At 37.5% G+C, this 25214-nt stretch overlaps 1 protein-coding gene across 5 annotated transcripts in view; it reads left to right on the forward strand.

Annotated features, from left to right (window-relative positions):
• DCLK1 (doublecortin like kinase 1) overlaps positions 1-25214 on the forward strand; it is a 251943-nt gene that overhangs the window by 177475 nt on the left and 49254 nt on the right. For 2 of the 5 annotated variants that reach the window (XM_009290193.1, XM_009290194.1), the window contains exon 5: positions 10461-10555. In XM_009290193.1, the coding sequence (XP_009288468.1) occupies positions 10461-10555 (95 nt within the window). Of the gene's footprint in view, positions 1-10460; positions 10556-15393; positions 15397-16554; positions 17434-25214 lie in introns of those variants that run through there. The other 3 variants (XM_009290197.1, XM_009290195.1, XM_009290196.1) reach the window with 3 other exon arrangements.

The following is a 25214-nucleotide window of genomic DNA, read 5'->3' on the forward strand; positions in this document are numbered from 1 at the left end:
TTTGGAGAAAAGGAGGCTGAGGGGCGACCTCATTGCTCTCCACAGCTTCCTGAGGAGGGGAAGTGGAGAGGGAGGTGCTGATCTCTTCTCCCTGGTATCCAGGGACAGGACGCGAGGTTTAGACTGGACATTTAGGAAGCATTTCTTTACCAAGAGGATGGTCAAACACCAGAACAGGCTTCCTAGAGAGGTGGTTGATGCCCCAAGCCTGTCAGTGATTAAGAGGCATTTGGGCAATGCCCTTATTGACATGCTTTAACTTTTGGTCAGCCCTGAAGTGGTCAGGCAGTTGCATTAGAGGATCGTTGTACGTCCTTTCCAACTGAACTATTCCATTCCATTCTGTTCTGTTCTGTTCTATTCTATTCTATTCTATTCTATCATTTGTTACAGCTTAAAAAGGGTAAACAATTGAAAATGTTTCTATGGAAGTTAATTTTAGTGGGGACAATGTATCTGATTGGCTGTCTGTGCTTCCTGTGTTTGCTTTCTGCAAATAGTGAAGTCAAATTGTGTGAATGTTACAAGAAGCCTATTTCTAACCTTACATACAGGAGTATTTATGTCAATATTACTGTCATAAAAGGAAGCAATATTGTACTAAGTGGGCACTTGCCCTCAAGAATTGTTTCTAGATCACGAAAACTAAAACCAATCAATGAATAGATTTTAAAAATATGCAATTTGAAATTAGACACTGCATTAAAAAAACAACAGCGGAAAGAAAAAGAAACACTAACTCTTAGATATTGTTAGACAAAAAACAAAGTTCTCCCATGAAATGCAGACAATATGTACAGATTTCACTATTCTGCCATCCAGTAGGCCTAAAAATACTGCCTATTTATTGGAATTATGTACCTGTGACAGTAGCAGAATAGAGAAATTACCACCTAGTGCACATTTGAGCAGATAATTTTTTCCATGTTGTTTACATTAAACATCTCAGTATTAGAGAGTCTCCTAAATGACTAGTGCATAAGTAGAAGCTATGCTTTTGTTATCATGTTGTTACTGCTAAGTGTATATATATGTATTTTTTATTCTATGTTTTTAAACTGCTTTCAGTTCATCTTTAAACTACTGTTAAGGATTTTTCTTTCATTATGGATAAACATAAAAAATACTTGGAAAAAACAGTAGATTCTTTGCTCAGATCAAAGGCAATACATACACATTCCAAAAAGAAAGGTGTATCATTTTGTGAATAGTTGTATCATAAAAGGAAGTTGAGAAAAATAGGGATAAAGGGCAGGCAGAAAGCATTATTGATAGTGTACCCTTGAGAAAAAGCTAAGTGAGCTGGATGGAGAAGAGCGTGTTGCTAATTAGAAAGAATGTGATTCCTCTTGTTTGATTCTTGCTGCGTTTTGAAGAAGTCTGCGCATTCTTGCTACGCAAAAGGATCAGATGCCTGCCTCAGTCATCAGTTCATGTCCATATCAAAATAATACACATGGATAACTACATGGGCCAAAAAAGGAAAGTTGCATAGACAAAGACTATGTTAGAAAAATGTAAACATCTCAAAGTTGCATTTTAAAACTGATAAAATCGTAAAATGAAGGGATATTCTTGATTTACCCTTAATTCTCTCCTGTATACATCTATAGTATGGTATAGTCTTTAAAGTAGGTATTCAACATTATTTTTCTTCTCGTCCAGCACAGGATAGCTGATCGGGATTCATCATTTTTAGAGTTAATGAAGGTACAGTCTTTGGGTCATTTCCCCATTGTTAGAGAAATGGATGTGTAAATGAGGCTAGGACAAGTAGACAGTCTGCTTTGGTTTAAGCACTTAAATACCATCCTCAAGAACTCTTTCCCTTCTTTGACACAGAATTTCAAGTGGTAAGTGAATTAAGCCAAACTTTGGATTGAACTAAATGTTTATAAATGCAACGAATTCCATGAGACCCTTGTTCTGACCAAATAGTGGTATGGGGCGATAACTTTCCCAAATTCGTCCCAATAGCTTCTGAAGTTACTTACAGAAATCAAAGGGGTTATTTGCGGATGTTGGTCAGTTTGTTGGTTTTCTTCAATATCTGTGTGTCATTTTTGCACCTCTGAGTTTGGAGCAATACCATTTTACCAAAACCGGTGCTTTGAAGATAAATTGAGTAATGTTAACAACTGATTTTTAGAGAAAATCCTGCTTGAAGGCCCTCGCCTTTAATGTGTAGAGCTTTCTGTTTCAGTCTCACCTTGTCATGGTGGCCTCTGACTGTGTGCGAGAGCAGGCAAAGGACCCTGAGTGTCCCCTGTCCTTGGCGAGCCCCCAGCCACTGCTGTGGAGAACCATTTCCCTCATCATCTCATCTGGTACTGCGGGCAAAGGGCTTTTAGTGACACCCCTAGATAGCAACATCCCTAGATGTCTTAGATAACATTCACCCTTTGGGAGGTGCCTTTCTCCCTCCATTGCCTGTAAATGCAGCATCTTTGGCAAGCCTGAAAGCCCCATACAGACCCTGCCATAACAACACTGTCAGGCTTTGCAGGTAGTGGCCATGGGAGTGACAGCATGGGAACAACAGGATAAAAAATACTGTCCCACAGGCTCTGGGTCACACTGCCACGGCGGCATGGGGGAAAGGGTGGAGCTGTGAGTGGAAAGCAGGCTGCAGGGTTGCAGAGAAAGACCCTTAGTGATACCAGATCACTGAGCACTGGTGCTCAGTGCCACGCAGGTTCAAGTCTGTGCTCTGGTTAACTGAGGGCAAGGAAATATGTGTCAGTCTGTAAGGGAATGGGAGACACACACTCCTCACCCTTTCTTGAGCTATACAATCTACAGTGAGCAAAAAAGCTGCATCTGCTTTTACACTATTTCTTGACTTATTTAAGAGGAAAGTGTGCCTTTCCATAGGTGGCGTTCACCTTTCTTCCATCCTTGCTTTTTCCTTTTTCTTTTCTTAACAGAGTATATGCTTAATGTGCTTATATTTTCCTGGTAACCTCCCTGGCTCCTGAGAGCAGATGCATCCTATTTTTATTAAAAAAACAGAGAATACCTTTTTCTTAAAAGAGTACATGCAAGCTAGGAAGACCTGTGGTAAGGGCTGACTTCTCCATTATTATATGTTTTGTTCAGTTATTTATTTGCATCTGACAGTGTTTCAAAACAGTTCTGCAAGACAGAAATCTCACTGCAGGAGAATTGCTTTCTGTTTTTTTACAAATGCATTTGAGGTATTGTCTGCTTCAGAATGCTTTCAGTCCAAATAGAGAAGAGAAGCAGGGAACAAGGCAAAGAAGAGAAGCAGAGAAAGGTAGCGTGACCTCCCAGGCAGGCAGGCAGAGGGCTGAATTCTGGTTCCAAGTGCAATAGATAATCCTGCCTCTATTTAATTTTCCCGATGTCTTCTTAAAGGCTGTAAAACACCTTGATGTTTTATTGTTGGCATCAAATATTATTTGGGAAACGACATCATAAAAGAGACGTTGAATTTCAGTGAGACCGGGTATCAGCCCATTGCTGGTGACTGAAAACTATGAATGTCTCATGGCTATTCAGTAGCCGTTGGCTTCTGTCCAGCTACCAATTAACACCATTGGTGGCAGCCTCAGCACAAGTGAAGAGGTAACAGATTTGAAGAAAGCAGCACTTACTTCTTCATGATCATTATTTTTAATCAAATCAAGAGCAGCATGAGACAGTTGGAATTATTGTACCCTCAGTCCATTAAGTTAAGGAAAGATACTGCATTCAGGTGAACTCTGTTTTAGCCTCTGAAATCCCAACTCTAATTTTCAGGACTTGCTCTCAACAAAAGTAACTACTTTCTTTTTTTTCAGTTTGAGCACCTCCTTCAAAATTATTTCCTTCTCACTTCTCCTGCCCTCTGAGCTATCCTCTGTTCCCCTCAAAGTATCACCCAAAATATCTCGGATGCTTGAAATCTTATTTGTAACAGCAATTCAGGTTTGGAGTTAAGAAGAGTTATTTAGGAGTTTCAGTTATTTAGTGCGACAAGTGTCTATTTCAAGAGTAACTGGGTTGATACATATCTATTCCGAATGACAAAGGGAACATATGTGAAGAATGGATAGAGTAGGTCATATTACCAAGGGCTGTGTGTTTTTTTAAAAAATTGCACCTGGGCAAAGAAATTGTGAAGCTACATGTCAGACTAAAGCCTGGTCAAAACTTTAGTTCTTCCCTAAAGAAAAAAGTGTTTCAGGATATGGAAATTGGATCTTACTGAAGGCTTCTCTAGAGCAAATGCTTGTGCTTTTCTCAGCTAGTTAGAAAAAAAGAGGTAGATCTGTTCCTCTGCAAGAAGATATGTTTTCATTTAGTTTGATAGTTCATCCCTAGGCCGTTATCCAGAAATAACCCTTCTTCAACCACCTGACTCAAGAAGGTCTTTTGGATCCCAAAGGAAGGAACATGACATATCATATTGTCTTTGGCGAGGTCACGTTTTTATTCACACTGTTATAGGTATTCAGCTGACAGATTTTGTAATAAATATGCTGAAGCGAAGCTTTCCTGAAGCCAAGAGTACAAACCCATGGGAGTGATGGAGTCATCCTACAGACCCAGGGATTTCCAGATGATTTTTACTTTGATCCTGGCTTCCTTTTAATTTTTTATTTACAGTGTTTGTATTTGATACTAATCATTAAAAAATTAAGTTTTACAATTTTATAGCTTGTAGTAAAAATCAAGAGTTAGTAAGAAAAATAGATTTGGTTAGACTGAATAGTTTAACCTCTTAAAGGATTAAAAAGTTAAATGCTGAATGAAGAAACATCCTCAGAGTTGGTACTCTATTCTCATAGGCTGATTTGAGAATCAGTTCAAAAGAGAGATTTTCATTAAATCTTAAGTACATGTAGATGCTCTCTAGATTAGGTACTACATGAAATTAGCAGCCAAGAACATAGATATCAGCTGTACTCTGATGAAGTGCAGAGAAAAAACAAGAGGCACTTACCCACCTTCTGAGGCTACAGAAAAAAATACTTGTGGATTCCAGGGAATTGTCTTTTCAAAGAAGGCTCCTGTCTTCTGAGATCTCAGGCATGTCTGCAATATCTACATGTCTGTAGCACTTCTCTGCTTGATAGTGCGGACATAGCTGACTTCAGGTTGAGGTAGAAGTGCCATCATAGTGGCCACTCCATGGAGATCAGCATGGGCTGAGCGTGTGGGGTTTACAGTCCCTGCTGAGCTCTGCACTGCTTGGGTTACATGTTGTGGCTACCACAGGTACTGGTGACTTAAGGGACTCAGGTATCGGTGGCTGCTGGGATGGGAATGTAAACCTGACCTGAGGGTGATCCCTTCTGCTGGCATTTCTGATCTGTTGATCTGCTGATGAGGTGAAAGCTCTGTATGGGTCTATTAAGCCTTGTCTTCAATGGCGGAGATACGTTCTTTTTGTATCTGCATAACTTCTTGTCATAAATTCTAGCAAAGATTGAATGTAAAAAGGACAGTTTAGCACCAGTTAAAATGAATGCAGTACTGGTTATTTGGGATTTTTCTCAACCAGTTGCATGCTAAGGTAGAATCTACAAAGCCTTGTCTTTACTGAGGAGTGATAATGAGGGTGCTTGCTTAATGTGGTGCTCTGGACAAGCTCTCTCCTTTGCAATGAAGACAAAGATGATGAGGTGTATACAAGTAGAATACAAAAGCAGAAGGAATGAAAAGGCAAGGTATGGTTTGTTCCCTAACTACTTTGTAACTACATAATCTTCTTGAGACAAAAATGTTGTTTTGGAAAGGACAGTGACAAACTACAGGAGTAATTGGGACAAGGTCTAGTAGTGATCTCACATCACCATTTTCTAGCTAACAGTTGCTGAATATGACCTACACATGTTGTTGTGTCTTCTGTAAATAATTTTTTAGTTTTGGCTGTCCTAGTCATGGATAAGTTGTGGCTGCAAAAAAGCCTGCACCATTCCTTTCCTTTAGTCTTCTCTTTCCTCTTCACACACACTTGTGTTCGGCAAACCACTTTTATAAACACACAGAGTCATCTCAACATTTTTTGTAGAGTACAAGATGCTAACACATCAACAGGCAGTTTTATAGGAGAGTATGATTTTAATACAATGCAGTGGCATTGGCAGCTTCTCAGACTGGCACTTGATACTTTAATTCAGCTTTTCTCACTTTTTATTTCTTAATAAAAAGGTGCCCTATCAAAATGTATTTATTGGAATGCTATCAAAGTACTTTTTATTTACAGCATTTTCACTAGTTTATAAACAACTTCATATGAAAACCTATTTTGCGTTTATCTCAGTAGATGATGTTATCCAGCTTTAGCCTTCTATTTTATGTGGTTTTCTACCTTCATGTGTGTGCCAGGTGCTGGAAAAACAAATACAAAGACAGGTTCTTGCCCTGCTATGCATCCTCAGCAAGAGAGGACAGTAAGGAAAGGAGTTCATAGCTAAGCAGTTGCATACATCTTCTCAGAGTAGCCACGATAATTTTGTTATTGTTTTAGCTTTTTAATACATATTCACCTGTGAAATTTTGAATGGATAAATCCTTTTGATGAGATGATGGGAGGGTGCTGTGCGTTAAGCTAAAGTCTCTGACCCTGGCCATTTTATGAATAAAAAGTGACAAGAAACCTCTTGCCTCGCTCAATAACATGATTAATCACAACAGTGATTTACCAATTTCATATGTCTTTATCTACATCAGGGTTCCCTGTAGGAACATGTGCTGTATCAGTCCGTGAGAAATGCAGTGCAGATACTGGACAGGAATGCAGTTTCCAACCAGAATGCATTCCACCTAGAAATGGATTTTAGGGCAGTTTAGACTATATTCCTGTACTTATCAGGAATGCATTATTATTAAATATTATTGATTTTATTCACATATTTGTTGCCATGTTATCTGGTCATGCGCTGCATGTGTAAGAATGGTGTTGTGATTGTAAATGGAGTTCAGAAAGGGGGTCAGAATCAGTCCAGTCTCTTCCTGCTACACAGCACCTAATATCAACTCTATTTGCAAATTCAGTATAATGACTCACAAGGAACTAGAGTCAGAGGTGGAATGGCCAGCAAGCCATAAACAAGAAGATAAAAAAGGAGGGCCCCTGGAATGGACTGGGGAATTATTGGGAATTACCATTTCTTCCCTGTTGTGATGTCTGTCTTAAGCATTACATTAACAATATCAGTAGAAGTAGTAATGTGTATCTTCAGGTATGCAGAGCATCCAGAAGACAGACAACATGATGTGCACAGAGAGTTCATTCTGCCAGATATTAAAGCCTAAGTAGACAAGTGGTAGAGATGACATGACTTGTCTGATGTTGTGCAGGTGCATATAGAGAGCTGGGAATAGAACCCACGTCATCCAAGTCCCTGTTCAGGTTGACCCTAATGTAGACTCTGTATGGCCTTCACTCGTCAGAGTTTATTTAATGGAGTTCTGCGCTTGGAATAAAATCCACTAAAATTGGTAGGTGGGGAGAATTTTGATGATTTTGCTTCATCTCCAGCATATCCTAAACCTCTAGGTGCGTGGGTTTGGATTCATCTTGCCTAACTTCAGAAGTCTACACTGCAGCGGATGCTCCTAGTACATTGTTCATCAGGTCTGTTTTAGATGGTTGCTTGGGGATGATACAGCTCGTGCTACAACAGCAACTTGGTTAAAATAAGGTCTAGAAAACTACTTCAGATGTAGAAGCCTACACAGTAGGTACCTAAAGATTGGTAAAAGGAATCTCATCCCCAGTGCTAATTGTCATCTCTAGAGTTTCCTTAACAGCTCTCCATGGGGAGTCCTTGTAAGCTCACAAAAATCCTGGTATGCGTTTTAGGTACTTAGCACCTTTGTGTTTTGGATATGGGTAAGGAGGTGAGCAAACTCCACTTAAATCTCCTGAAGGCCTTGATCCATTAATTGTGCTCTTGATTTCACATATTACAGACGGCCAACACAAGCACAACTATCATAAATTCCGTTTTTAAAAAGTGCTGTTGGGGAGAGTATTGGAGCTTAGCTTAAACGCTCTGGATACTCTGGTGGTGGCAAGTGATTAATTTTTAGGGTTTATAATACTTTGTTTTTTCATCTCAAATAGACACTCATCAACATGGTACATATGGAAGATACATCAAGAGTCAAATACACCATTGCATCTGTTTGTCTGGTTCCACCTGGTAGCCTCAAGTCTTTGTCTTCAGGACAGAATAATTGCAATAGTAATTCTAAGAAAAACTATTGTTGAAAGTTACAGGGAAGGAGTTAATCTATAAGGAACAGGAAGCGGTGCCTAGTGCTACAAGGTTTATTGAAGTGTATCTGTTATCTTAAATTTTCTCATAATAATAAGACCTAAGAATATCTGCTTGGTTTAAAGAGAAGGCAGACCACTAGTCTTGTTACTGAGCAGTCTTGAGGACTAGCTCCATGTGAATAGTAGTAGTTTAGTATTAGTTTCTAAATAATATCGTATTTGTTTATAAGAAGCCCTTTAAAACTTCAGAAGTTTGAGATTCCAAAAAGCTCATTTTTAATGTCCTCATGTTGCCCTTTTCCTAAATGTTTTCAGAAGTATTGATAATAAATTTGATTTTAGTCATTATTGGCCAAACCTATGGGGTGTTTTTGCTGAATACTGTATGAACTTCAGTGAATGTGTCCATATGCATGTGCTCTCCCCAACACACTTAGTACAACAGTTGAATCAGTGCTGATATGTGCAAACCATTGTCCTCTGTACAAAGAGAATTTGAAGCCTAGATGAATGGAATGGTTTTCTAGAAAAGTAGCCTATTTAAATTGCAAATAAGTGTATCTTGTTGTTCCTATAGTTATACAAATATATTGCAACTTTACCTTAAATAATGCCTTGCACAAAGTGATATTGAGATCTGATCATTCATAGCACCTAAGTACTATTAAGTGATCATTATCTGTCATGCAGTGTAATGTGTTTTATTGATGTGAGTGGTGTGGTAGGTATACATGTTTCTTCCTTATAATATGCGGGCCCAGTATTAGCCAGTGAGAACAATGTATTATGTAAAAAGTAAGAAAAATCTATTAAAAATGCCAACTGTATTATCCAAAGGAATTAGCATTTGCTAGATTGCCAGTCAGCCAAGATTTTACAAGAGTTATTGTCATTTTGATTTTCGGATGAGTCATTTGGTATATTGCCCCCAAAGGCACCTCATTATGATTCAATGCACAGCATATAAAATTGCTTAGGCTTTCGGGGCTCCATGGAAAGCGAGTGGGGGTTGCGGTGGCTCAGCGTTGTGAAGCAGCAGCATTATGCTTAATTGACACCTTTGATGTAGCCCTAAGACAGCACCTGCACCTCCCACTGCTGCTCTGAAGACGTCAGCCTTACGCAGAAAAGGCTTCTGCTTATGAATCCTGCATCGCATTCAGCTCACTCTGTGAGCAGCCCCAGCTATCCTTAACTAATCCCATTGCTTCTCAGTTTGGCTACAGATTGGCTTAGTGCTGAGCAGGAATTTTGCTGCTTGCTATTACCAGGTTAAACAGTAAGATTTTGTCCATGTTAGAACTCATAGAAGGTAAGTCAAATGCCTTGTTAATATCCTAGTATGTAAATATTCTCCTAAGATTCAGAATGTGGAAACCTGATTGTTGATTCTTTTTTTCCTGGTGCTGACAAATTTGGACTGTGAATTAACAGTTGCTTGTTTAAGAATATTTATTTATATATGTGATACATGCTTTGTAGTGTTTCTATCAGTGCTTCAGCGTGAACATTATTGATAGCCTCTTGTGATTACTTTGTAGTAGAATTCTGTCCTCTGCTGGTATTGTTTTGTTAATTTAATAGATAATGTCACATGCACGCAAAAGATGCTTCTAAAATGACATATATGAAGGAACTTATTTATTTGAGAAAGTGATGCTTTGCTGTAAGTCAGACTTGAGGTGTTACATCCAATGTATTTGCCTCTAGAAAGCCCTTCTGGGTTAAGTCTGAGGTGATGTTTAGGTCAGATAGTATTTCAAAAATCTCTTCAAATGAATGAGTGAGGAACAGCAAGTAGCTGATTTGTTCTTGCAAGCAATACTGCTTCTTATTTTTGGTGGGTAGCACTTCAAGCCATAACTAAATGGAATGAAAAGGTTTACATATAGCAAGTGTCTGTTAAGGTTAACAAAGCACCTTGCTCCCCATAACTTTCAAGCACAGGAACAATACAGTTTAAGAAAACATGTTCTCTGCCATTGACTAAACAGTCTTTTCAGGTTTGTTGATTATTTGCTTGCACTCTGTATAAAAATTGGCTTAATGAGCCAAAACTCTGAGCAAACAGTTCTTTTGTGAATTACCTTATTTAATGATTAAAACATTAAGCAAAAGCAAATTAATCTGTTCAACAAAGAATGAAAAGAAAGATGTTGATTTAACTACTTCTTTGCTTTTAATAATGCCTTATATTTATTTTTTCAATTTATTGTCCTTTTAGTGAATGGAACCCCTGGTAGCCAGCTTTCTACTCCCCGCTCTGGGAAGTCTCCAAGCCCATCTCCCACCAGCCCAGGAAGCCTACGGAAACAGAGGGTAAGGAAATAAGGAAACTGATTTCTAAGCATGGCTGGGGAGAATCCGGCATAGCCATTATCCGATAGCCTTCTCCCCACTGATTCCTTGTGTGTAGAGTTGTAGGGTGGAAGAGCCTGGCTGCAGTCCTTGTGTTTGTACAACACTCTGAAGTGGAATACAACTGTTCTGTGTCTGTCAAAATGCGAAGTATGCTGGGAATTGGTTTATCCTTGAGGGGAAAAGCAGGGGTATCTTTCTCCTTTTTTACAGAACTTTTTTTTTGTTTTAGTTTCTTTTTCCAAACGTTTCACAACTGGAAGGAAATGTTCCCATTGTCAAAGACATTTTTTTGTTCTTAATTTGCCATGGGCATTATGTCACTTGCAAAACCTACAAACAGTTTTGATTTTGAAGCAAGATGAAAGAATGTGCTGTGGAATTTAGCTGTGGATTAGCTGTGATATCATAGCCTTGTGCAGTGAAGATACTATCAGTACCAAGGCAACACGAGACTTGTCAGTCACTTTTCTGGACCAGAGTTGTTAGTAGCTGTAGGTTCCCACTAGTTATCATGTATAGAAGAATCTACAGTGTACCTAAGCATCCAGAATTAAGTTAGTACCTATGTTACTGCTGTAAGCCCCTGACAAAATATTACTCGTTCAACCCAAAAGGCTCCACATGCTGATTTAATTAATTGTATCTGTTCAAAAGCAATGGGACAGATGTCTATGTATCTTCTCTTCTGCTATTTTCTAAACTGTGATCAGTTCTCCATGAAAGCTTCCCTAAGGCAGTACTCTGTATCTCAGACTTGTTTATAAACACAGTTTGAACACATGCTTTTTCTGCCTTTTCAGTTTTTAAATAAAGACGTAATTTGTCTCTCAAAGTAAGGGTATTATGTACAAAATTGGCAGTGCTTGACTTTAGGGGCTGGTGCAGACTTGATTCCCCAGATATCCAGATCAGGAATAGCTGTAACATGGCACGACTCCCTTCTAGCCTGTGTACCCTTCTTCTTGTCTGGTGGATACCAGGGAGCTGAGGAATTGTGGATGCCCAAGTCTTACCTCAGGCTGGGATACAGCCATGGGTTTCTGCCATGACTTGCTTATAGATATGGAAGCTGACTGTGATCTTGCAGTATAGAGATAGCCAGTGAGCAGCAGCTTGAAGCCTCAGGGTAGTGTCATGGTTTTCATCATCTGGTACACAGAGAGTAAAGATGCAAGTTTCAGTTGGGTAAGCTGGTACTAAAATCTTCTTGAATGCGATGTCTTCCACACCTGTTTGCTCTTACTCTCAAAGCTTATTAATGAATCATTAATAAGTCACTGAAGAGGAAAGAAAGAGTCTTCCAAATGAATTATACATTGGTGATGTAAGGGTGTCTGTTTAGATGGATGATAACAGTATACAGTGGATTTTCATTTGTTGTAAGGCTGTCTCTTTTCGTTGGTAACTTTCCTAAACTACCTTCCCCATCACTGATGCTTCTCTCCCCACAGTGAAGAAACGTTTTTCTTTTAACATTTGTGGATGGGTGAGTGGGAACCATGTGATCAGCACCATTAGACAGAAAAAGGGTGTTTGTCCACAAGGTTTCTGACGTTCAAATGTGAAGAGGAGAGTGAATGGGCTGCTTCTTATCCAGATTTCCTATGTGGAAGTGTAACAGGATCACTGAGTGGCAGTATTATGGATGCAAAGGGCTGTGTAGTGGTAACATAATCACATTGCTAACTGTACAGAAAATAAATATTGAAGTAAACTACAGGAGAGATAAAACATTGTTAAAGAGTTGAATTCTCTTCTCAGATGTTCATATCCAGTCCCCTTGTCCTCGGTAGGGGACCTTTCATGCTTGTCTGGCTTTATTTTAGACAGACTTTTTTTTTTTTACCTGACGAAACATGGAATACGTTAATGTAAAACTAGATTGCAATCATGTAAAATGCATTGCAATAATATTATTTAGGTTACAAAATCAACTGCCCAGAAGTTCAGGGATGGAAACTTTACACTTGCTCTGAGAATTTATTTCAGCTCCTTTCATGTTTAATTTGTGAAGTGAATGAGCTAGAAGTTCAGTGTAAAAACATATGATTGTGTCATTAAAGGTCATAATGTGTATTCCAATGACTAAATCAGTTCTATGAACAGCCATTAAACAGTGCTTACTAATCTTAATTTTCTTGTTAGCAGTATAAATGGTGTTCTGTTTTGTTTTAGTACCATCTTTTGTATGTTGCCATTTAAATTTTATTTAGAGGATAGGTTATTTTATGTGCCATGTTGTCATAAACCAAATTTGAACCCAAAGCGTTTTGCTTTGTCTTCAATGGCTTCAGCTACAGGGCTGATGAGCCAGCTGCAGGAGAAGGTTTATTCCTTAGGAGGTTATTGAAGTGTTGGTGTCGTGTGATAGACCTACAAGAGAGACGAGGAGACTGATTTCAGTGCCCCCCTTGTCCCCATTGTTGAGAGGTGATGTATTCCTGCCCCGAAAGAAGAGCGTTGGTGTTGGCTGCTAGAGCCATGGTCTGGGGTTGAAGGTGATGGCTGGGTTTCTGACTGGGCTGGGTTTCTCTCTTTACGTGGAGTTTGAGGGAGCTACTGCTTTAGAACTGAAATAAGATTCTGGGTCCTGGGAATGCCAGCTCAGCTTTGTAATTCATTTTTTCTCTGCCCCTCTCTCCTTGTGGTTAGAGTTAGAGGAGTACCTGTTCTCTCGTGCCATCAGGTACGTGGCATGCCAGTGGTATGTACTGGGTCTGGAAGACGACAGGAAACGCTGACTCTAGCATAGCCTGATTCCCCTTGATGTAACAAATCAATCAGCTCTTCACCGTCCCCATCTGAGTGCTATGAGGGAGTTGTAGGCTTGGTCCGTCAAAATGCTCAGGGGTCTGGGCAGGCTGCCAGTGTTTTTCCTGGGAAATACAGATGAGAGGAAGTCATGCTTTTGAATTCAGAGGCACAAAAGCAAGGTACTTCCACAAACTGAGGGATTTCTCCCTGTGAATAGTAAAGACCTGTAAAAATAGTAGAGATGGTAGAATTTTCCAAAGAAAATATTCCTTCTAATTATGGAGTGCATTAGGCAACTTAAAATGGGGATTGATCAATCTTCTTACTTATTGACATTTGATCATTCACTTTTAAAAAAAAAAATAAATTCTGGCTTTTGATGGAAGGCTTTCCATTGATGTAAATAAAGCCAAGAATGCTGCTGTGGTACATGTACTATACTCATGAAAACAGTGCTCTTGTAACCCCACAAATAAAATTTTCTACCCTCAAAAGCCAGAACATAAAAAGATAAAGTTTCATCCTCTCACCTGCCTATGTGCATGGCTGAGTTGTTTCCAGAAATTCAGAAATCAGTGAAAGTTATATATTGATAATCTTGGGCAAAATTCAGTCTATGTAAGTCAAAGTAAGATTTGAAAGATTAATTTCATGAGTGTAATACAAGGACTTGAAGGTGAACTAGGAATTGTTTGGACTTTTATGTTTTTTTCAGCTTCTGAGTGTTTAAACTTGCAGCCTGTGTACTATAGTTATGCTTTCTTATAGTTTAATTTTCTTTATATTTGTTCTTAAATAGGAAATTAAGATTCTTGTTTTTAAATTGTTATGTACGTAATTGTGTTTTTCCACAGAGGATGAAAATATCTGAAATTTAGGTTTATAGCAGTTGAAGTAGACAGTTACTGTGTTGCGCATGCCTATGCTTCCTACCACAACAGAGTATGGTTAATGATGCAGACTCAGAAAAGGTGACATGGCAATCATAACGATAAATATACGTAATAGCAACCCCCACATTTTATTTAACTAGCCTTTATAATAGTTTGTGAGCTTGTTTTTCCACTGTCTCGTAATCAGAGTCATTACTTCAATTAGGGTGGAAATGTTCTATACTTTATACCTGATTTTCCATTGCTTGCCATTACTTTAAATGTTTTTGCCTACTTCCCTAGAGACTACAACCTATAGAATAATAAAAATTTAGATTTAAGGTACCTCTTGACTAATCAAAGTTGTTGAATTCTATGTATATAAGGATTTTTTGAGTTATAGGGGGCCAAGAAGCATTCATTGGGCAAGTTTTGTCTTTTTATTAATCTATGCAAAATAATGAATATATTTTCATATTTTTCAGAAATACAGCTCTTTGGCTAATTATAGGCAAGGAAAATTCTTGCAGAAAAGAAAACTTTAAAAAAGTTTCAAGTATTTAAAAGTATATGAAAGGGCATAGAATATGATCCTGAAATCTTGTGCATGATTTTACTTTAAAACAACCATAGAGTTATAAAAGTAACCACAGAAATACTCCCCAAATATTAAAAGTCAGTTCTTACAAATATCTTCTTTGTAAGTTCTGAATGCATATTTTTTTTATATTCAGAGGAGTGAGCAGTCACCTGGAAGATTCAAAAGTTTGGTGTATTACCCTCACTGTCAAATCAAAAGATTTTTTTTCTGTACTATATATTAGAAATTCCAAAACTGTATATAGTCAAAAGAAATTTAATAATTAACTAACTAATTAGTATTTTAAATGAGATGGTCTTGCCTGTTTAAAATTCTTCTTTTGCCTAGATTTTTCACAACAAAATAGAGATGTATTTAAGGTCTGATTTTCAGTCTGCCAGTCTAACATGTCTGCTACTGTATGTACACATGCCCATTGGCAAATTACATGCAGAATAAGCGTTCTAGGGAATGAAAAACCCCTTTAAGGGACTTAAATCCCCTTTATATCATGCCTGCAGGTAAAACATAAACCTGCATAGATTATTGAGATCCTTGTAAATTTGAAATTTGTAAAGCATTCATTTTAGGTAGTCCTTGTTTTATAGTATAGCTTTCAGATTTGTTTATTTTTTGTCTCAGTTATCTTCCTGTGATTAAAAAAAAAAACAAAAACCCCCAAACCAAGCTCAACCCTAAAGCTGGCTCCATCAGCCTTCCCATTCTCATGTGCTCTTGTATTTTGTCTTGCAGTTGTTTTTTATTTCATAAATATATTTTATTCTTAAAGGATCCCCAGAAACAGCTTAAATGTATCAGAGCTTGCCTATGAGGTGTGCTGGGCACCTGCCTACTCAGTGCCTCCCTAAACCATCAGCTATGCTTAATTCACCTTAAAAAGATAGTTCTCTGTCCTCTACCGCTTCCTCCTTACTGAACTTCCTCTTTCATTCAGTGCTATTGTGTATCTTGGCGAGGATTGTTGTGCTGTGTAGGTTGAACAGGGCACTGTATCATCCCCTAACACCTCTGGCATTTGAGGATTATCTGATCCATCAGAGGATGCTCGGAGTGGGTGTTGAAAAACCAGAGTGGATCTGTACACTCAGACTCTCCCTCTGCTGTCATGAGCTGGTTGCTTGGCTACCGTCAGAAAGAGCCTGTGACGGGGGGATTTTACATGCTGTCTTTTTACACATACACAGAGACACAGAAAATCTGTGGAAAAGAGATACCATTGTCAGTACAATATAGGTAACGGCAATATTCAGTGTCAGCATTCTGGGGCTCAAATGTTGCTGGATCCGTGCTATATCACCAGTGGGTGGCAAGTTTTGATTATCTTATATAAGGTAAGCACTTACTTTCCTACTGCTGTTTGCGAAACAGCAAAAAAGGAAGTATGTTCCCTTTAAGATTAAATTCAGATTGCCAAATTTCCAAACAATTAAGAGACTCCCCAGAACAGACAAATATTGTTTTAACAGTGCTTTGTAGGAAAGAATCAAAGAAAAAAATATTTTCTTCTTAGAATATGTTGTACATTGAAACTCCAGCTTTATTTTCTAACCATCTATTTGTTGATTAAAAAATAATTGTATGACATTAAGCCAAAAATCTCATTATATAGAGTATGTGTATTTTATGTTAAACAATATCTTCTGGTCCACAGTAACAAAAAGAATATAAGACAGTTGCAGTGCAACAAATCCAACACAATAAACAAATCTATACTGCACTTCATCTTACAGGACCTGTATCGCCCACTCTCTTCGGATGATATGGATTCAGTAGGAGACTCAGTGTAAAAGAGAAAATGGAACAATGTTTATGGTTTGTGATTTGGTGAAGGTTTAACATTTTTCAAGAGAATAGCTGCTAATTTACAGTAATAGTGAATCGCACAAAAGAGTTTTGCATATTTAATATTAAAAACACGGGGCCAAATTAATTCTAGCATGTGGGGCTATTTTTGGCTTTACCACTGCATTTTAATGCAAGAATTTGTAATGAATGAGCCATTGAATGTGTCCATCAAATACAAAACAGCATTGTGCACACTTTAAGGAACGAAGATTGGATGAGGTGAATATAACGCACAAATCCATAGTGGGCACATTTATGAATAGCAGTCTTTTTATCATCTAAGGTACTGATTATATGTTCTGTTTTTAACATAGGTATCTTTATTCATTTTGGTATGAATAGTTAATGAATGCTTTGCTTTTACCAACGAATAAGTAAAATGCAGAAAAGAAAAAACCTGCCATATTAAACTGCTTGCACCATACTGTCTGATCCCGACACACACATTTGGAACACTCTAAGTTTAGTGTGTTTATCTAAATGAAAAGAAAATTAAGAAATCCTATGTGGCACAGGACAAAAAGTAAATGCTTTCAAAGTAGCATTCAAGTTCTCTTCACTGCATTACCATTTGATGACTAAACAGAAGGGTGTTCACAGGCAACATGAATGTTTTACCTGGCAAGAGCTCTTAATACTGATCATCCGTGTGTTGCAAGTAGATATGGACAGATTTCTAAGTGAGGAAATATGGGGACCTGCTGGCTAGCAGTGTCATCTGACACACATATGATGACACCTTTTGGAAAAACACATTTTGCCTGAGAAACCGTGATTATTTTCACTTATGTTAAGGACAGGAACATCATTTTTTATTTGCTGTAATAAGACATTTTATGCATTTTAAAATGAAAGCCTACAGAAATGGTGGTACTGTAAATCATCCTCCTATTGACCTAATTTCTCTGTTTTCGTAATTTCTAGAGGTGGTCATTTTGTACAGCATGAATATGCAAAACTCCTTTAGTGTTTAAGTAGGTCACGCATTATAACCAGTTGCTTAACAAATATCTACTAATTTTATTTGTTTTCTGCTGCTTTATTGTGAGAATCTTAGTCTATTTTAATTTACATAATAGCAATATTTCCCATCGTATGTTGCATATTGCTTTAGAATTTATCTATTATAGTATGTTGCATTGCTTTAAAATTTATCTATTATATTTAAGCCCATAGTGTAGTGATCACACACTTGTACTGTCTTATACCTTTCCTTTCAGTATCTCAAATACTAATGATTTAAGAATTAGAAATTAGTGTGATTCTGATCCTCAACAAAAATCTATAGAGATTTTTTTTTTGAGCTACTTAGTGATGATTTAATATATTTTGAAATCAGGAAAATTTACTTAATAGCAGAATATTTAAGCCCATAGTGTAGTGATCACACACTTGTACTGTCTTATACCTTTCCTTTCAGTATCTCAAATACTAATGATTTAAGAATTAGAAATTAGTGTGATTCTGATCCTCAACAAAAATCTATAGAGATTTTTTTTTTGAGCTACTTAGTGATGATTTAATATATTTTGAAATCAGGAAAATTTACTTAATAGCAGAACATGTTTCGCTGCCTCATGCCAACTTTTAAATGTAGTGAAATAATTCCTTTACACTGATTTGTCCATAATAAAATTCAGCAGCTGGAAAACGTTGGCATGTGATGTTATGGCTTCACTGTATCAGTATCATTTTCTTTATGGAGGATATTTGCAAAAAGAAGTAAAAGGGCAGCAGAATACAAAACTTACCTTCTCTGTTTTCAATACTTGGTTCCAGTATCACCTGGAGAGAAAGTCATTGATCTGGCAGGTTTGCTGAAGCAGTTAGGTCATTCCCTTTTGAAATGCATGTTTTGCCATTCCTGCTTCAGATTTCAGATCTAAAACCGTTAAAGTTCGCAGCTGTGAAGTTACTTGCATTTTTGCCTGTTATGAAGGAACGTCTTTGTAAAATGTATTACTTAATCCCAGGAAATGCATATTATGTAAAGGTGCATTGGGATCAGTTTCCAAATGTTCAGACAACTCCACCAGACCAAACAAAATACTTACTGACGTTTTGAAAATTGTTTTTTCCTGTAAAGAAAATAAATTCCAGGAATTTTATTTTTCCTCCCCTCTCCCATATAGGCTACTGCTGCTTAAGGCAGTTTATTAAGAACGTTTGTTCTGCGCAGGGAGCACAGATTGCAGCAAACCTGAATCCCACGGCTTTGCTTAGCTGTGGAAAAGAAAAATGGACCTTATATCAGTAATTGTTATCATAGCGAGTTCTCCATCAAGACTGTTTCAAAGAATATGCTAGTCCATAACATTTAATCATTTCAACATATGACTTGTATTAAGGGGCTATTCAAGGGCAATATGTATCATTAATATTTCATTTAAGGAATGAAAGTCCCTTAGAGATTGAAAAGGTACACTGTTTATAGACTCTGAGATCCCTTTTGTGTGGAATGTAATTCCCATTATACATGAGCAGAAATAAAATGTTTCTTTTGAGCAAGACCAGAAGGTTTCAGTTTATGGGTAAAACTGAAATTGTGTTTGTTGATGCTGTAGTTCTGCTTGCAACAGCACAGGTTTTAGTTTGTCCCTAGATTTCATCGACTTCATTAGATAACGGAATAGCTTAAGCAACTTTATAGTGTTTGAACCTCTTATAGTTCTCTGTATGCTGCATTATTTGTGCCTACTCTAAGGTGATTATGATGTAGCTAAAAAGTCTTGTATAGATTGTGAATGCTTTGCTTCCCTTTGAGCTTTATGAATACTTGTGATTATTTCCCTAATGCTTTCTGCAACTTTCTGGGTTTTTTTAATCTCTTTTCTTCTTCTTTTATGCAACAAACTTCACATGTGAAGCACAGAATGTGTATGTTTATATTTATACATACATACACACACACGTATACATAGATTAATGGCTTTGAAACCCATGCATAGTTATGCCACATTTGTGGCTTTAAACAAGTATGTGGGGAAAATGTAGTAATGGGAGGATGTTCATCTGGTGGGATTCGCTATAGCTCTGTTAAAGTCAGTGGAGCTGCACCAACCTGTACTTGCTGAGCAGCTCCCCCGAGGAAGCCTGTACAATTTTAAGAGATCTCATGTACAAACAAGGGCTAAGTTCTGCTCAGTTTGAAGTTAGTGGCAAAACCACGATTGACTCCGAGGTGGGAAGGATAGGACCTTATGCACAAATATATATACACAGACAAAACATTAATCATAAATTTGAAATAGTATTGTTTTGACAAGTTCAGACTTGTGTCTCCTCTTGAACTGCACTGTTCTGCAGTGTATTAAGTCATGCAATATTAGAAGTTCTTTTGTTCAAATCAGTAAAATCTTTAACATTCATTATCCAATGTGAAAATTGCTTTTCAATTTGTAAAATAATTCAGCAACAGCACATTATATTTAGTTATTTTTATCTTTAAACCATTTTCACAGGGCATATATGACTGTAAAATTAAAATTCTGGGGCATTAATATTGTGGCTATAAATGTCTATTATAAGAAAGGATACATAAAGTTAAACAACCTTGAAGAACACCTGGGTTGGGATTGTGTCATGTAATAATTGAAATAAATAATAGTGTTTGCTTTTACAGTTTCATACTTCACACTGCGATGTGAACTTTATATAGTGCAGTATGTTACAAAAAAATGTCCTCCAACTCTGAATGTTAAAATGAATTAACAGTAATATAGAAAAGAACCTCTGATCAACCCAAGTTTACTGTTTTGTCAAAAATAGTGGAGAAATGAACAAACAGAAAATCTTTATGGTGCTAAATCACCTCGTCACTTGATGAATACTTAGATTAATGTTGTCTGTGCTTTTTCTTGTATCCAATTAATGGCATACAACTGAATACAAGATTGTTCTTTATTTAATCTTCACTTTCAGTTTATCTGTTAGTGACAGGATGAGAACTTGTAACTATGAGTGATCAAATAGAAAAATAACCTTATGTCACGCAGCCAGCAGTAGCTTTACATGCAGAGCGAAGTAAGCAAGCGGTTGTCACACTCTTTGGAAATGGGTGTGCTACCCCCCAGGAAGCCCCTCCGTTCAGAAAGCAGGGCTTGCCAAGCAGAGCGGAGGCTATTCTGAGCTGTGTTTGCTGTTGCAACACCTTTCGGCCGGCTCGGTTTGCCTCTTTCACCTTGCACCTGATCTGAGACTGGCTGAGCTCCCTAACTCCCCGTGGAAGGCAATGGGTATGTAGATACATGTGTTGTGTACGCACACGTTAGCGAAGGGTTAAAAACACACGCAGTGCACACGTACATATTCATAGGCATTTTAGTGTCTGTATTTGCGCATGTTGATTATATACAAATTTTTTTTAATTAACCCTCAGCAGTGAAGTAAGAAAAAAGCTGTACTGTATTCAGCGTGTACTTGTTGTCTGATGTTATATGAGGTAATTAGTTTGTGGTTTGCCCTGCAATACAGTGTTTTGGAATTTGGACTCTAGTGAAAGAGGAGCTAACGATGTTTGTGCTAAGGCCTCTTCATTTTGTTAGTTGCACTATGATATTGTAAATATTGGCACATTTACAACATAAGTTTAAGATTTTACGAAGTTATGCATACAATTATTTTTTTTAAAGAAAAGTGCTTGGATATTTGCTTTTTAAAATATACCATTTTTGTATTAATGTGATGCAGGAAACCAAAAAGAAAGCTGTTGATTTATCAACAAAAAATGTAAAACTTGCAAAAATAAATGCTGATGAATGTTTTATTTCATATGATCAGCTGAAGAAAATCACCTTCATTTTTGTGCCATTGTTTCATCATACTGTGTTGTACTTGTGTTTCATATTTGACCATGTCATCCTGGTTGCAATTTGTTGTTTCGCTAGATTTAACATTACTGTAGATTATTGTAAGCAATGTAATAAATATATTTAAAAAATACACACTGTTCAGTGAGTTTATTTTGGAAACATTATTAACAGGCTTTAAAAAATACTTGCAGTTGGTACTGCTTGTTCATTTTGGATCAGCATTCTCCATCTAACAGTTCACTTAGTATAAGCGTATGGGATTCATGCATCCTCATGGGTTCCTTTAAATAGTAGATGCATTCCATGCCTTTTTAAATAATAAACTCTGGCCTCTAGTGTGTTGATGCAAAAGATCCTTCGAGGAAGAATTTGGTTTCTAACGGGTCTTTTGGAGACAGTAAATATACCTGCCTTGAATTATGGGTAAGTTTGTGTGCACGCGACGGGGTAGATTTGAAGTATGAAGTGAGAAATTAGTAGACTATCCAAAGCGAGGTACCAGCTCCCTGCTGACAACTCAGCTACAGCAGCACTCCTCTTAAGGCAAGTATTAGGAAAATATGCCTGTGAAAAGCTAAGAGTGCTGAAACATACCCACGGTGTTTTAAAATAAGTACCTTGTTTCCTTGATATATCTTTCCACTCCTTAAAGATACATATCTATAGCCTAGTTTTATTTTTTGTTTGGCGGGGGCGGGGGAAGAGAGACATTACAATTTCTGACATGTCATCTGCCAGTCTGATGCTTCAGCTGATGTTCAGACACTCTCCTAGAGGGATCTGTGGGCCTGATAAAAGTTCTAGATTTGAAACCCTCTTGGTTGCTAGTAAATAGGTCTGCCTAAAAAAGGTGTGCAGACATAGAAAGGAAACAATATTGTAGAAATGAGGAAGAGTAGAAACAAAATAATCGAGGTTTCTGTCTCTACCAAGTAACAGTTAAGAATACCAGGAGAGCTTTTAAAATACAACTCAAATAGATTAAAAATAAAAGTGGTGATTGTGCTGTGCCCTTAATTAGGTGGAAGAAGTAAGAACCTCCTTTGATGGCCTTTCAATTTTTATTCTGTAGTTGAGTGGAAAATTTTGCCTGTGTGTAACTTTAGAGAAGGAAAAAGGAAACCTTCACATTGCATCACTGCACATGTAACTTTTTATGTTAACCGCAGTACGGATACAGTAATGACAGGTCAACTTCCAATACCATGAATCTGATACTTTTTTTTTTTTAGATCATCAATCTTTTCTGGAGGATGCCAAAGGTTGGGTGAGCCTACAGTCTGAATTATGGCTCAGCTTTGGAAGCAGCTGTTAGGAGCTAGTGGAGGTTAGATTTAAGTTTACTGTTAAATACCATATAGGAAACCATGTTGGTCTTTCAGAATTGCCTTGTTATACAAATCAAATGAGTGTATAAGCAGTCGATGCTGCAGCTTAATAAGAGGATCCAAAGAAAACAAAGTGCTTCAGCTTGAAAATTTAACTTCAGTCTGTGAGCTCCATTTCCTTACAAACTCTCCCATTTGTCCCTTTATCACTCAAAGAAGAAAACCAACACAAGTTCCTGAATGACACACGCTGGATTATTGCTTGTGTCATTTGAACTTCTCTCTTCTCCAAGCTGTATAAATCCTGAATTGCATAAATGAACAAAAAAATATGATTTCCCTATGTAGGGCCTCTCTAAAGTCAAGTGTCTAACAAGACAGGGCAGGATGTAGAACTGTGGATAAACAGCAGGTTTGCATACATTTTTTATTATGCCTCTCCAGATGAAGCGGTTTATAAATAAATTTGGATCTTATGTGTCAGTTTAGTGCAGTGTCCGAATTTGAAAAGAAAACAATTGCATCATTTCTCTTTCTATACATTGAATTCCATTGGCTTCCATTCTTTCGCGTGAAGATTGTGGATTTGGTGTTTCTCCATGAAGTAATTTCTTGCCAGCTCTGTACTGTTTACATGAAAACTTTTTTCCCTGTCTCAGCTGGCTGGGCTAAAAAATGTAAGCGATTAAACAAAAGAAAATCAAAAACATTTTTCGGTGGATAGAGTTGGGAGAAGGAGTTTCAGTGTAACCCTTTGCTTCTCTCTAAATTGAATAATAAAAAAATGAGTTTGTCTTCTTAAAAGTTGCATCAAAATATATTATTTTACTGGTTTAAACCAGCTGTCCTCTGCTTTACCTTTTGTTCTCTGGAGATGTACCATTTTGTTTTATTGACTCACTTATTTCTCGCTTAACACTGTTAAATGTTACAGGAGTTTTTTGAGCCCTTCAAAGTCCTTCAAAGCTAATACCTGCACTGGACTGTTGTCTTTATTTTGCCATTAACCGTGATGATCTTTAGGCTAAGGAATTGACTATGTCAGGAATTCATGACGGCTACCTTGCAAAGGTTATTTATAACCAGACTGAACGCTAGTATGGGCTCCAAAAGAGGCGAGCGTGGTCGCTTAACTGTTTAGTTTTGGTTTTAATGCTATTTATCCTTGCTGAGTTGAACTTCATCTTACACATATTACTGACACACATAGCTTTTTGTATGTTTTTTTTAAATTCTGTAGAATTCTTTGGAATAAGGAAAATGTTAGGAGGCATCATTTAAAGATTAATATTAATAACTCCCTTATCCCGAGCCTCCTTCCTGAATTTATACTTTGTTTACTAATTTTAATCTTCGCTTCATTAAGCCCGTTTCTAAAAGAGCAGAACTCTGCAGGAGATCCAAACTTAGCGTTACACCTGTGTGCATTTTTGTTACTCACATTTCATCCAGATGCTTCCTTCATGCTAGGAAAATACAAAGGAATCTATTGTTGAGAGACTTTGTAGACTCCATATGTGCTAATAAAGGTTTTGAGAGGTTTGGAAAATACAATGCAGTGTTTGGGGTTTAAGATTCAGGAATCTGAATTACATTAACAAACTTCCTAGTCTTGCTTGTTTAAGTTTCTTTTCGTAACTGCTGATACTGGTAGTCCACAAGAATAATTCCTGCTGTTTTTTTGCAGTGGGATTTTAAGATTAATTTAGGACAAAGGTGAGTATGGGGAGAGAGAAATTACAGTAACATTTATTTTACTGCCTTTTTTTCATGGATTTAGCACAATTTCCACTGAGATACAAACTATTTACAAAACAGTTGCTAAATAAATCTCCCAGTGAGACATGGATGAAACTCTATAGCGCTAATGTTTCCATTCACATCAATGAGAAGTGTGGTGTGCTGGCCATCTGTTATATAAACCTGAATAGGATCAGAAATCCTTATGCCAAAGACCTGATTTTTTTGTGCCATCGCTTTTATGGAGGTGTGCCATAAAAATGGCCATGTGCTGGCAACCTGTGCAACTGGACCCCTTTAAATCTGTGTAAAAGTGATGACATCTCAAGCACCTCAGCATCTCTTAAAATTAAAACAGCTAATTGCATTAAGGTCTGTGTGTTGAAGAGATTATACTCTTGCTTAGAGTTTGTTTTTCCCCCCTCCCCATCTGCAATATCCCTGATGGGGTCCACAGCTGTGAGAGCAACAGTGTGCATGACAGACTGCCTCACGATTGGCAAGCCAACTGGAAGGAACACCGAGACCCACAAGGATTGCTGGACCCAGAGGGCTTTCAGCTTGTGAGAACAACGAGCTAATTAAAGTCTAAATAAAAGGAATGTCCTTCTAGCTGAAGTAAAGATAAATAAGTAAATGCCTGCGTGTTGTTCCAGAGGACTGAAT

Source organism: Aptenodytes forsteri, unplaced genomic scaffold, assembly GCF_000699145.1.
Source record: "Aptenodytes forsteri isolate BGI_AS27 unplaced genomic scaffold, ASM69914v1 Scaffold155, whole genome shotgun sequence".
Classification (NCBI taxonomy): domain Eukaryota; kingdom Metazoa; phylum Chordata; class Aves; order Sphenisciformes; family Spheniscidae; genus Aptenodytes; species Aptenodytes forsteri.